We start from the raw sequence: 13,601 nt of genomic DNA, 5'->3' as shown, positions 1-13,601 counted from the left end.
CAAAGTGCTTGGCGACCTCTGGATTAAAAGCACTACCTGCCACAGGGCAGAGACGTGTATTTGTACAAGGCTCAGCGCAATGGGACTTGATCCTGATTGCAGCACTTGGATGTAAGACAAGGAGTAGCAATTATGGAGAGGCTGTCATGGGGGCTGGGAACCTCTGTGCCTTCTGGGGACCTGCAGATGACCTGCAAAAGCAATGAAGTATCACTCCTGATTAACACATAAGAATAGGGTTGGCAACCCTCGAGGATTGGCTTGGAATCTCCCCGAATTGGCATTGCTCTCCCGATGACCACTGAAAGCAATCCAGGAGATTTTAATAGGCTATTTTAAGAAATGACATTACATCATGTTGGGGAAAATAATCTCCTGGAATAGCTTCAGTATGAGTTGGCAGTCCTACATAAGAAGCATCATAAGAACAGATCCTCAAAGGTATCTGGGTGCCTAGCTCCCTGCCTAAATACCTGAGGAGCTGGGCCATTGGGCCAAAGGCTGGTTTCCAACTCCTGGTACCAAGGGACTCAAATGTATTCTAATCACAGTGTCAGTGAGGCGGGGCCAGCTGCAGAAGGGGTGGAGCCAGAGAGCAGCATGCTCCCTACGGAAATCATGGATATTCACTTGGATTTTTCCTTGGACATTAACACTGTTCTCTGCAGCATTAACTTCCAGCCACAGCTTCTGCTCTCCCAGCTATGCTGCCTGGGGTAGAAGGAGTCTTAGGGTCTCATGAGAAGGGGCTAACGCTCTAAGCATATGCCCTGCAGGGGGCCATGGTATTGGGGCTGGGATTCCTCAGGCTCACAGTTAGGAAAGTGCACTCTCTTCCCACTCAGGAGACAGTGCCTCAGGCTGTCAGCATGGTGAGTGGCATGGACGTCTGGAAGGATCCCTCATGCCTCCAACGGGTTTGTGGCTCTGGAAGGGAATGATCTGGCTCACTAACTGGAACCAAAAGAATTCATGCCAAACAGTGAAACCCAGCTGCCTATTGTGGCCTGATTTTCAGAGGTGCTGAGCACCTGTAGCTCCCACTGACCTCAGAACTTCAGGCCATTTCCAGGTAGGTGCCTAAGTATGGAGTTAGGAGCCTTGGTTCGGGTAGGTTTCAACACTGCAGCCTAAAAGTGCACATTTCAGTTCTGATGTGAATGTCCCAGTTCAGCTTTAGTTAATTCACCCATATTCCTTATCCAGGCAAAACTCCCACTGACTTCAAGCCCCACAGCCTGCTCACCTGCCTGGGGAATGTGGCAATTTATGGGAAGCCAAGGCAATGGGAGATTTGGGACCTTTAGTTGGGAAGAGTAGAAAAATGCTCCTGTGTGAAACTGCATGTGCGGGAGGATTTCATCCGGGCCAGGGCTCTCAGCAAGGGACTGTTTTAAAACAACAAAAAATGTGGCAGGGAAAGAGCCATCCATGCACCCTGCTTGGGAGACTTTCTGTGTACAAACAAGTATATGGCATTGCACGTAGGGACTCATGCTGGCTTCCCGTGGAGAACAAAGCAGGTGAACACAATAAAATGAAGCCTTCCAGGAAGGGAGGGAATCTTTCTAATCACCCAGGTGGATTTTTATTGTAACGGAGCCAGCAAGGCAGGATTTGACGCTGGGGGTCTGAATGTGTCACTTACTAAGAACAACACAGCCAATGCTATTCTTATCGAGCTTTCCTACCACCCAGGTGCATGGGCTGGGTTGTTTTTTTGGATACATCGCTGGAAATGCTAGAGGCCTGACCACACAAGTGCTTGTAGGTTGCACCAGTGCTGAAACAAAGATATTGGATTTTCTAGTCGGCCTGGAGACACAGCCAGCCAGATTGCTCTGAGGCCATGGTGGTGGTTCCAGGGCTTGCATTGCTTCTGCCACATGTTTCATGGGTGTTCCTCAGGGGCTAATGGCTCCAGTGATCTGGGTCTAGAGACCTGGATTCTACCCCCAGCTGTGTGACTTTCTCCCAGCCTATAGTTTGTCTTGTCTATTCAGTTTGTAAACTCTTCAGGGCAGGGACTGTGCGTCGTTAAGCAATTATCATAAAGGGACTCTTGTCTTGGCTGGGACCTCCACGTGCTACTGCAATATAAATATTAACAGAGCATTAGCCTTCTCCCAGTCTCTAGTGCTGGGTGAATTCTCCACACTGTCCACTATCTGACTAAAACACGTCCAGTTCACCCCACCCCAGAAATTACTGTGCCATCAGCCTCCAGTTAAAGTACATGGTCAGCATAATTCAGGACCAACAAGTAGGCTTTTGGAAACATGAGTTAAAAATCCTAATATGAACAGAAACATCTTCTTTAATATTTCAGAGAAAAACACTATTGTTCCAGTCCATACAGCCCTTTCAGCTGAGCCTGAAGTTACGGTTATCTCCCTGCTAAGAATTATCCTCACTTAGAGATAGGTTCAAGTCACAGCATATGTAGATGGATCCAGATTTCCTACACACTAGAATCCAGAACAAGGCTGTTTTCTACAGCCCATTGTAAAGAGAGGAGCTATCTGCAACCTTCATTGGGATTCAGATTTTGAATACCTCTGATTGCAGGCGTGTTTGGGTCTTGATTTTGGTTCAGGCCCATCTCTTCAAAGACCTCCGCCACCTTCTCCTCCTCTCCCCCATCCCGCTGCACTCCCCTTCCACTCCCTCCATGCATTTTTCCACACTTAATATAGAGTTTGTAAAAATATTACTCAAAGAAACAAAATTGGGTTAATCTGCCATGCCACCATGCCACATAATGGCTCCAATTCTCCTTTTTCTTTACTTAACCATAGGGCTCCAAATTCTGCTCTCACACATGTGAAAGCCCAAATGCTCAAGATGCTGATCCAGTACAAGATGCAGAGTTTACTTGCCAGCTGTGACTCAGCAGCTCTGAACCCAGATCCCAACCCAAACATCAGTGCGTCCTCAATACAAGTGTGTCTATCTCAACGTGGGGACCTCATACAAACAACCCTTTCATGTTTGCACAGGATTCTGCCTATCAGATTTCTGAAATGTGGCCTTTAGTTTCCCGGTGAAAGACAAAAAATTGCAATGAAATGCAAGTTTACAAAATGCACCCATGAAGGAAGGCAGATCTGGGTGACAAAGCACACACTAAAGTCGATAGGGCACACAGGAGTAAGTACAGGCTGCATGTTTAATGAATGTCACAGCTGGAAGGAACGTGTCCATATACTTCATTGCATTGATTACCTCCTGTGCCAAGGGCTGTGAAAAGCCCAGACCATGAGTGGATTAACAAACCAAAACAGTAAAAAAAAACCAGAAACACCATCTTAACATTTTATCAGTAACGTCAACAGAATTCAGCTGAAACTCGACAATATCTACCAAACCAGTGTTCTCTGGATCAATTGTTTCCAGTGATAACTGAAATCAATATGAAACTTACTTGGTTTCATTGCAAACTTGAAACTGAGACTCAAGACTGGTTCTCGGAGTCCTGCTGCCCAACATAATGGACGGACGTTTGCCAGTTTATCAACCCACAATCACCCAAACAACATTAGACACTGAACATTTGGCTGCACCCAATCGGTTGCTTGTCGCTGTATGCGCTGCTCAGACTGGGCATGTCAAAAGGTTTAGCCAACCTCTTCAAGTGAAAATGGGTTTTGATGTATAACAAGGGGAAAGTAACCGAGTTTTGCTTTGAGAGACAAAGTGGGTGAGGTAGTACCTTTTATTGGAGCACCTTGTCTCTCTAATATCCTGGTACCAAGACAGCTACAATAATACTTCATTCGACTTTTGCTTTGAGATTTTAGGTTTATCTGAAGCGAAAACTCAAAGCAGATTTCTGGGTGATGCTAAAACCAGGCAGATCAAAATCCATGAAACAGTCCCTGCAAAGCAAAATGGTCAGTGTTCACACAGGTGTTAGTGAACTTCACCCATGCATGAGACCTAGGGATTTAGTGATTAGAGCACTAAGCTTAGTTTCAAAATACCTCTGTCCAGTGGAGCGATGCCACTGATTCATTGTGTGACCTTCTGCAAGTCATTCCACTGCTCCCTGCCTTGGTTTCCCCACCTGTAAAATGGAAATAATTCTAGTTACCCTCCTTTGCTTTAAGATCCATAGATGAAAAGCTTGAGAAGTGCAAAGTATTATTGTTACTATAAATATCTGGGGAAATCTCGCTTTACTTAATATGCCTGTCATGTGAATCGAACTCTGTTCACTTTTACAATGGAGGTAGGGTGGGGGGAGAGTTCTACAAAAAATGTGAATATTTCAGTTCTACCCATTTGTGGCTTCATAGTCTTATTCTTGCCCTGAACGGCTTGTGATCACACACTGGGGCAGGTTCTGCTTTCAGCTATGCTGCTGTAAATGGAGAACAATTAATTGGCGCTGGCAGGCTTGTAAGAACATGTTCTCTTGTTTGTCAACAACCAGCATAGCTGATAAAAAGTTACAGGGAATTAAGATCCATGTGTTTTAAAGAGTAGACAGTATTATTAATATCCCAGGCAGGCAAGGAAATGTGTGGTTTGAATGCAGGATTTTTAACCTGACAAAGACCCTGCAAACAACACAATCTCCCCCTGAAGAGTGCCACACCCCTAAAAGCTATTTTTCTATCACATGGTTAGGAGGATCAAGTATGAACTGAGTTAACTGATGCTCCAAAATCTTTGAGTTGCACAATCTCTATCAGATAATGAACACTAACATGCCTGCATAGATAGCTGCACTAAAACTAAGAAAAGGCAGCTGTATATAAAAATGCATCATATAATCCAAGCTATTATACCTGGGTTTAAATGACTGAGCTTCTCTAAATACACTGGCAACACTTTAGTCTTAATACATTGTCCTTTTGTAGCTCTGTACAAGGAAGATGTCATTTCAGAATGTTAATATTTAAGATGCTGACTCAGGCCCAGTTTTGTCATCCCCACACGAGTACACTAGGGCTGTGAACGCTCTGTGCTCATGAAGAGGTATTTTTATTTTGCATTCATTACGTTCTCACCAACCTACAGTTTTAATCCTCAAATTGCAAAATTGCTGTTTGCAGCTTTGCTACACTGGCTCCAGGTCTCCCTTACACATGATCTAGGGTGATAAGTTTCTTCTGTTGCTTGCTAATAAAGCTGGTACCAAGCTTTGTAGAAATGAGCTTTTCCTTCTGCTTTCCAAAGGAGCCGAGAGCTGACCCATATGTGTATTTGTGGGTGCGTGACACTTACAGACACAGTGAGATGGAATTGGGTATATTTTTGCTAAGCGTTTCATAGATATAAGGCAGCCTAACTAATCCATTGCAATTTTATGGTGCCTTTCTTTTGAAGACCACCAAGCACTTGGCACATATTTAGTTATTAACCCAACAAATGTCTGAGAGGTAGCTAATCATCATAATCTACATTTTATACATGGGGAACACTAAGTAAGAGTGAGAGGCTAAATCACTTGCCCATAGATACACAGTAATTCAGTGACAGACCCAGGAATAGAACGCCAGAGTACCTATTAACAAAGGCCTGCTGTCATCAATAGACATCACTCCAGCCTTGGCACTATTGGTTTTTGATGCCCTTAATAATACTGCCCATACCTATATCCAGGACTGGATCCTTGGGACTGATTCTCCTCTCCCAAATATTGGTTGTATACTGGTGTAACTCCTTTAACGTCAGTGAATTACTCCCCACTTACACCCATGTATGTGAGAAGAAACTCACATGTGCTGATGGATACCTGTGAGGCTCACACATCTGAAGCCGGTACGTGATCATGCTTTTGCTGTGGTGAACTTTACTGTGCAGAACTTGCTTCCCCCTGAAAACTGTCCTCACTATTAAAAAGAAAAGTGTCTCGCATATGGGGATATAGGCAAGGAGCAAACCTCTTGCAGACTTTTTGCACAGGGCTGTCAGGCTACAGCAATGTAAATTAGTAAGATTTCCAAACATCCTGGAGGGATGAAATGCCATTTTTGCAGCATCTGGTTGCCCTTTGGAACACAAACTCTTTAATCGATGAAAGTGTGTGGGGGGTAGGGGGAGTCTGCCTATAAATAAATCCCTTCAAATCCTGGAGATCCGGCCCCAACAGATCTTTATAAAACTGTCACTGAATACTTCAGGAAATTCTCATAACAAGGAGCACTAAGATAGTGGGGGAACTGTAGAAATATGGCAGTTTGTTATTTGAGAGGAGACAGGGAAGTGAGCCTCTGTGCAGAGGCAAAGTATCATGAAGAAGGCAAGTGGACCTTAGCTAGAGAGAGACAGCGAGAAATGAATGTTGGTGTGCTTAATAGAATTAAAGGTTGCCCATTGTTAGGGAAGTTTACTCTCCTTGAGAATCATCACAGGCTCTGGGTGACAACTGCTCCTTGTCTTTTGAAGTGCAGCTTTAGGCGTTTCCTTTGCTATCTTGTCACCCATTGGATCAGAGGCTCCTTTACCACATAGGGTCATTGGGTAGCAAATGAATAGGGGGTATTGGCCTTTCAGAACTTCACCTTATAAATATCTGAGATTTGGATTCTTGTAACTTTCCTTGTCCTGAGTATCCCCCCCTTTGGATGTGGAGAGAAGCAGAGCTGCACTGCTCATTCAACCATCTCCGGTGTGGAGAGCTTTAGATCAGCTAGTGGAATAAAACTTCACCCTATCTGACAACCATGAAGAGCCACACCTTTATCATCTTCACCAGCATTGGGATCTATTGTGCCACTTTCCAGACGTCAGCATGGTAGGGTCTCAGCCCAGCTGAACGAGGACTTTTTGGTGATGCTTCTGAGTCTGTATTTACCTCACTTATCCTGTTTTATTTGTTACAGGTCTGTGAACAACTTTCTGATGACGGGACCAAAGGTAATTTATACATGGATTATTATGAATTTAATTATAGATTTTTTTCCTGTTAGCAAACCAAATGTTGCCTTTCTAAGGAACCACATTTACTGATCTGCATATAGGCACCAGCTCCCTCTGTGTAATGAGGGGAAACAGTTGAAACCCATTTGAATTTGCTTTCAAGTGGCCTTTTGAAAGGTTTGGGAGTTTAAGACCCATTCTTTTTCTATGCAAGGCGTATCTGACCTACTCCACCAGCGTGGCTGTGGGGGCCCACAGCGGGATTGAAGAATGTAAACATCAGTTCACCTGGGAGCGCTGGAACTGCCCAGAAAGTGCCCTGCAGCTCTCGACTCATAACAGACTGCGGAGTGGTAAGTGTGCATTTAGAGGCAGAGCATGGATTTACCTAGAACTCCTTCTTTCCCTCCTGCCATCTCTGTGTACCGGATACAGCCAGTTTATATTTAGGTAGGGTCTAGACTATATAGATACATATATTAGAATGACAGCAAATTTTGGAGCAGGGCAGGAGGGAGACAGACAGGTAGACTGCAGACACAGCCTCACACTAAGGGCTTGCTTGTCTACATGAGAAAATTGCTCCAGTTTAACCTCAGGGGCGACTTTAAACCCAAATTAGTTCAACCAATGAACACACACACTCACTCTTACTTCGGCTTAAGAGTGGCTTCTTGCAGTTTAGCTTATATGGTGGGAGCAGGTTTAAGCTGAAATGAAACCTCTTAAAGTGAAATTAAAAAGTGTGTCCAGAGAGGAGTTTGCATGAGTTTAAAAACTGATTTAAGTTAAACTGATGCAACTTTACTGTGTAGAGAAGACCAGGCTGGAGCCTGCCACCAAAACAGAAAATGACAGGGACAGAAAGCTGCTAGAGAGTAACCCTGATTGGGTATCAAGAGAAGTCAGTGATAATTGATCTTGGTGGGGTTAGGATCAGGCCTATATTAAATCTCATTGTCCCCATGAAACTCTTTTCCATACATAGATACACACAAGGTGACACCTTGTCATGCCAGTAACTGTTGTTGAAACTGAAACAAAGCTGGCAGAAGACAGAATTCACAAGCGCTTTGCCATGTTCAATGGAGGGTTTAATTCCTCTATCTTTTGTCCTAATTGCCTTATGCAAAGACTTCCCCCCCCCCCACCCCAGCCCATACACACACACTCAGCGATTGCTCTGTTGGAAGCTCCACGAGGGGGCCTTCTTACCAGTAAAATGGGACTGAGGGTTTCTGTTCTTGAGGGTGACAGCGTCTTTTTTCGTCTCTTTCCAGCTACCAGAGAAACCTCTTTTGTTCATGCCATCAGCTCGGCTGGAGTAATGTACACGCTCACCAGAAACTGCAGCATGGGGGACTTCGACAACTGTGGCTGTGACGATTCCAGGAATGGCCGTGTAGGTGAGCTGTGATTTTACTGGTCTAGTACACTGGTCTGCTTTTGGGTTGATGGCATCACAATTTTCAGACTTGAAAACATGTAGGGCTACATTCAACTCTGTTTCAACTGTGCAGCCCCATTGACTTCCTTGTAACAGAGTGAGCAATTGGCTCAAAGGACTGTTCCTGCATTTAACATTCATAAGAATTACACATTGAAATGATTTTGTGGTTCTTCTCATCCAGCTAACTCCCTGCCAATGCAGGATTGGCTCCTCCAACATGTTTCCTAGAGCTCTGGGTTTACACATTGTACTGAAATCGACCTACACCCTGAGCTTCTGCACATAGTTATTATTTGTGAACGATGCATCCTTTCCTAGGTGGCCGAGGATGGGTCTGGGGAGGCTGCAGTGATAATGTGGAATTTGGCGAGAGAATTTCCAAACTATTTGTGGATGCTTTGGAGACAGGACAAGATGCCAGAGCTTTAATGAATCTGCATAACAATGAAGCAGGGAGACTTGTAAGTAAAAAAAAAGAAAAAAAAAGGGGTTGTCTGTATCCAAAATATCTTCATAATCAGCACATCTACAAAGCTTTAAGGTCCCATTCTCCAACCCTGAGTTGTCCCATTGACTTCAGTAAGACTGCTTGCATGAATAAGTAATACTGCACGTGCATATGGAGTAAGGCTTTTGGAATCAGGCCCCAAAACCTGGACATCAGAAAATGATTGCAGTAGGCTTCACTTGCACTTTGGTTCAAAGCAAAGCAAACAGCCAGTATAGTAACATGCACCATTTCTCAAGAATTGCAAAACCTAGCCTTTGCAGTCCTGTAGCTGGTAACCACTTGATCAGACAGTAAAATAGAGCAAACCTTATTTTCATCTCCTGTAATGTGCAGCTCAGGGCCTTCTTTAGGGGAGGAAATGTTGTCTGTTGGTTAGAGCAGGGTAGCAGGAGCCAGGCAATTTAGATTCTAAAGTTGAGGATGGCAACATTTAGCATACCTATTTCACAGGATATATCAAAGCCTAACAATCTGACATAGATACTACAGTATTGGCCCCCTATAATTATCATAGAGAGGGATTCGTAGATGATATTGGTGAAGTGCTTGGATTAAAGGTGCTGCATGAATACTTAGTACTGTCATTCTGTATCTAAGATTATTGCGTATCGTCTGCGTGAACGGTGCTGGTTTAACAGCTCCGCACATGGAAGTTATCCACAGTCCTGGGACAGCCCAGGCAATAGCATTACCTTGCCAATGTGCTTCACAAGCAGCCTGAAGAGACTCCACTTGTGGGGGTAAAGTAGCTCATGCCCATCTCTGCCAGCTCCCAGTTAGCGATGGAACATATGTCCGTCAGGAACTGAACTGAGAGCACCAGTTCATTTCACACGGGCCAGTACACAGTAATGACTTTCAGCCCCAAACAGTGTGAGCTGGATTAGAACTGATGACTGAGAAATGAGCAACCCCTTATGGCACTATCTGAAGTTTTATTGCAACAGACACTGTTTGTGCTGTGGTTTTCTGCTGCTCCTAACTGCTGTGCCTTTTCATCCCAGTCTGTGAAAGCAACAATGAAGAGGACGTGTAAGTGTCACGGGGTATCGGGCAGCTGCAGCATCCAGACCTGCTGGCTCCAGCTTGCTGAGTTTCGAGAAATTGGGAATTATCTGAAGATCAAATATGACCAGGCCCAGAAGCTGGAGATGGACAAGAAGAGGATGAGAGCTGGGAATAGTGCCGACAGCCGTGGGGCCACCGCAGAGACCTTCAGCATGGTGCTAGCCACGGAACTTGTCTTCCTGGAAGACTCTCCCGATTACTGCGTCAGGAATGCCAGCCTGGGCCTCCATGGCACTGAGGGGCGGGAATGCCTGCAGAGTGGCAAGAACTTGTCTCAGTGGGAGAGGAGGAGCTGCAGGAGGCTCTGCACGGAGTGCGGCCTGAAAGTGGAAGAGAAGAGGACTGAAATTGTCACCAGCTGCAACTGCAAGTTCCACTGGTGCTGCGTGGTGAGATGCCAGCAGTGCAAGCAGGTGGTTACCAAGCACTACTGCTCCAGAAGAGACGGCTCTTCCCCCAGCACCCCCAGGCGCCGGAACCGGGGGCACAAGAGATAATCGGCAACTCGCTGCTGTTAAGAAGTGGACTCATGACAAAGAGCTGCCTTTCCAATTACCTGCGGTTGCCATCCTATCACCAAATTTGAGATTGGGAAGAAATTTCCCTAGGATCCTAAGGGACATGGTGCGGGGCGGGGGAGGGGGGGGGGCTAATCTTCTTCTTGAAGCATTAAGTGGTGATTGTCCAGGCAAGGTCAGGTGGGTGTACTCCCCACAACCCATGTTGTGTGATTACACAGAGTAGGCCATGGGCCCTGGTGGACCTAGGGCCTTCCTGCCTAGTTTCCTGGTGTTTATATTTCCTTTTAACTCGCTTCTTCCTCATAGTCACTGTGTCTGTGTATCTGGGTGAAGAAGTAGTTTCATTTTTTGGTGATGTCAGATGATAGTCTGTGGGCCTGATTCAGATGTCATTTACACCACTGTCAATCTGGAGTAAATCCACTGAAGGACTAACTCCAGGCATCAGTGTAACAGAGATCAGAATCTGCTATTCCAGGCTGAAATCTGGTCTCAAGTACCTAGGTGTTTCCCTGTTGACTTCAGTGATGCCGCACAAGCCTAAAAGCAGAATATGAACCAGTGGTGGTTGATGCACGTGTTGCTTGTAAATATTTTTAATGTAATACTTATGCACTTTCTGATGTAAAAAGGGTCTTCACAACATCATGGTTTATATTGGGACAACTACAACGTTTTTCACCTCAAGTGCTTTCCTAGCTTTACGGACAATATGTACAGATTTCATGCTATCTATATATATAGAAAAAAAACCCAGACAGTTTTATGTATCTGTATCGGATGAAATAACACAATTTATAGCGCACCAATTGAAAAAAAAATCAGTAAAGAAGAATTTGGCATCTTCTCTGCATATTGATTATTAAGCAAGTTGTATTATTGCTTCAACTCAATTTGTTTGCTGTATATATTCTGATGGTATCCAAAAGGTTATGATGTTGGACTATATTTTGCAATAAACATTTGAATTAAATCAATGACTTTTTCCTCCTGGACTCATAAAAGTACAGTATGAATATATTTATAAAAGAGCCAACAAGTTTTAATTGCTAATCCAAAGCCTAGTGAAGTCAATGGGAGACTTTTACACTTACTTCAGTTTGCTTTAGCTTAGGCTCTAAATCTCTACAGAGGATTTTGTAGTACCTATCACTGTAGTATCTAACCCTCCCTGAGTACTAAGCATGCAAGCACTGGCTTGCTAAAGTAAATTTTGAAACTCCACATGTCTCTTTAATTTGTCTATGGCCTAACGTTCTACAAACAATGCAAACTCCATTGTACTTTGATGTGGTAAGTATCAGCACTTGTTGCAAAATTCTTTATTCTAAGGAACAAGATGAGCCCTTTGAACTAGAAGGCATGAGAGAAAACTTGGGGACAGTTGTGAATGTGTCTGCTAAGGTTCCCTGCTGATGCTGCTTATAAACAACCTGATGCCATGCATGCCTGGGAGAACAGGAGGAGACACTTGCTACTGCCGCTTATTTCTTAAGTGTGGATTCTGCTCTCCTCATTTGTGACACTGCCCTTATAATTTCGCCATTGCTCAACTTAATGGACTGATTCATCCTTCCACTGAGTCAACAGGCTTATGCTAGAGAAGCCTGAGCCACGTTTTCTAGGGTTTAATTTGCTACTAGTTTTGCTCAAGTCTGAGGTTGACATATGAGGTTTAATCAGGAAGCAAAATATTTTGTAAGTATTTATTTACCTGTTTTCAAATTGGCTGATTCCCTTGATATAAAATTAAAATAGCTAAGTTAATAAATACATTAATCAAAAAGAAAAGGAGTACTTGTGGCACCTTAGAGGAAGTGAGCCGCAGCTCACAAAAGCTCATGCTCAAATAAATTGGTTAGTCTCTAAGGTGCCACAAGTACTCCTTTTCTTTTTGCGAATACAGACTAACACGGCTGCTACTCTGAAACCTACATTAATCAAGTGATCAACCAGTCCCCAGCAATAACCCCATGCTCCTGGGGGAGGGACATTAAAATAAATACAGAGATATTGATCTTTAAAGATCAGGTCTGGGTTTTTTTTTAAATCACTGAACTGTGATAAGGTTTTTTAACAAAGGGCCAGAGCTGTCTGATGGAGCTATCCCTTTGAGGGCTTCTGTGGAAGCAGACTGACACAATAAACACTGGGGTCCCCAAAAAAGAGATGAGCCCAGGAAGCGCCTAGAGAAAGAAGTGCGCCATATGCACCCAACTGTGAGACTGAAGGCTTGTCTACACTACCGCTTAAGTCGATGTACCTTACGGCGCTCAGGGGTGTGAAAAAAGCCACCCCCGAGAGACACAAGTTACATCGACCTAAATGCTGTCCACACTGTGCTATGTTGGCAGGAGAGTCTCCAGCTCACATAGCTTCTCCCTCTCGCTGAGGTGGAATAATTATGCCAATGGGAGAACACTCTCCTTTCGACGTAGTGTTTCTTCGCCAGACACACCACAGCTGTGCATCGCGATAGTGTAGACTTGCCCTAAGACCAAACGTTTTAACAGAAGCTTAGAGAAGGTTTTCTATCAGACATCTCACAAAAGGGCTTTGTTTTTGCTAGGGAGAGGAGGGAGGATTTGAGGGTGTGTATGTGAGAGGATTGTTTTATGCAGACCACAAGACAGCTATTCACCAGGGCTAGGATTTTCAAAAGCATCTAAGGGAGCTAGGCTCTTCTGGGTTTGTAAATTCCTATAGACTTTGGCAACTTGCTCCCTTAGGCACCTTTGAAAATCCCAGTCTGTAAGATCTGAGCCCTTTTGCATGTTATTCTCCTTAGAGCAACTCTTAATTTAAGTCTAAGTTCCCACTCCTTGTTCCTCCAGAATCTATAGTCATGTTATTGGTCTAATTAGGGCCCTGATCCTGCAAACTCTTATGAAAGTGCTTATCTTCACACCTGTAAATAGTCCCATTGACTTCAACAGGGCTACTCACGGATGGAGTTTTTCCCCCAGTCCTTTATTGCAAGGGACATCCCTTATTTTTTTTATCTCTGTACAACAAGATTGGGAGTTGCTGAGTGCTGCAAAAAGCAGCAAGAAATACCCCGGCGAATGTAGGTGAGTACTGCTTATTAATTATTATTGTAGGTGATGATGGTAATATTGGGAGGATGGATGGGCAGGGGGTGCTAAGAAAACAGTCCTTTATTTTTGAAATACAATGTTGA

At 44.2% G+C, this 13,601-nt stretch overlaps 1 protein-coding gene across 1 annotated transcript; it reads left to right on the top strand.

The window, feature by feature from the left end:
• Window positions 1-6,674: 6,674 nt before the first annotated feature.
• On the top strand, window positions 6,675-10,468 carry WNT8A (Wnt family member 8A). Its single transcript, XM_078854159.1, has 6 exons — window positions 6,675-6,745; window positions 6,834-6,867; window positions 7,085-7,223; window positions 8,151-8,276; window positions 8,639-8,781; window positions 9,836-10,468. The coding sequence occupies exons 1-6, from the start codon at window positions 6,675-6,677 to the stop codon at window positions 10,394-10,396; spliced, it is 1,074 nt and encodes a 357-aa protein (XP_078710285.1). The 3' UTR covers window positions 10,397-10,468.
• The last annotated feature ends 3,133 nt before the right edge of the window (window positions 10,469-13,601 follow it).

The sequence above is a fragment of the Lepidochelys kempii genome, chromosome 8 (genome assembly GCF_965140285.1).
Source record: "Lepidochelys kempii isolate rLepKem1 chromosome 8, rLepKem1.hap1, whole genome shotgun sequence".
Classification (NCBI taxonomy): Eukaryota; Metazoa; Chordata; order Testudines; family Cheloniidae; genus Lepidochelys; species Lepidochelys kempii.
This window is presented reverse-complemented; position numbering and strand designations above follow the sequence as displayed.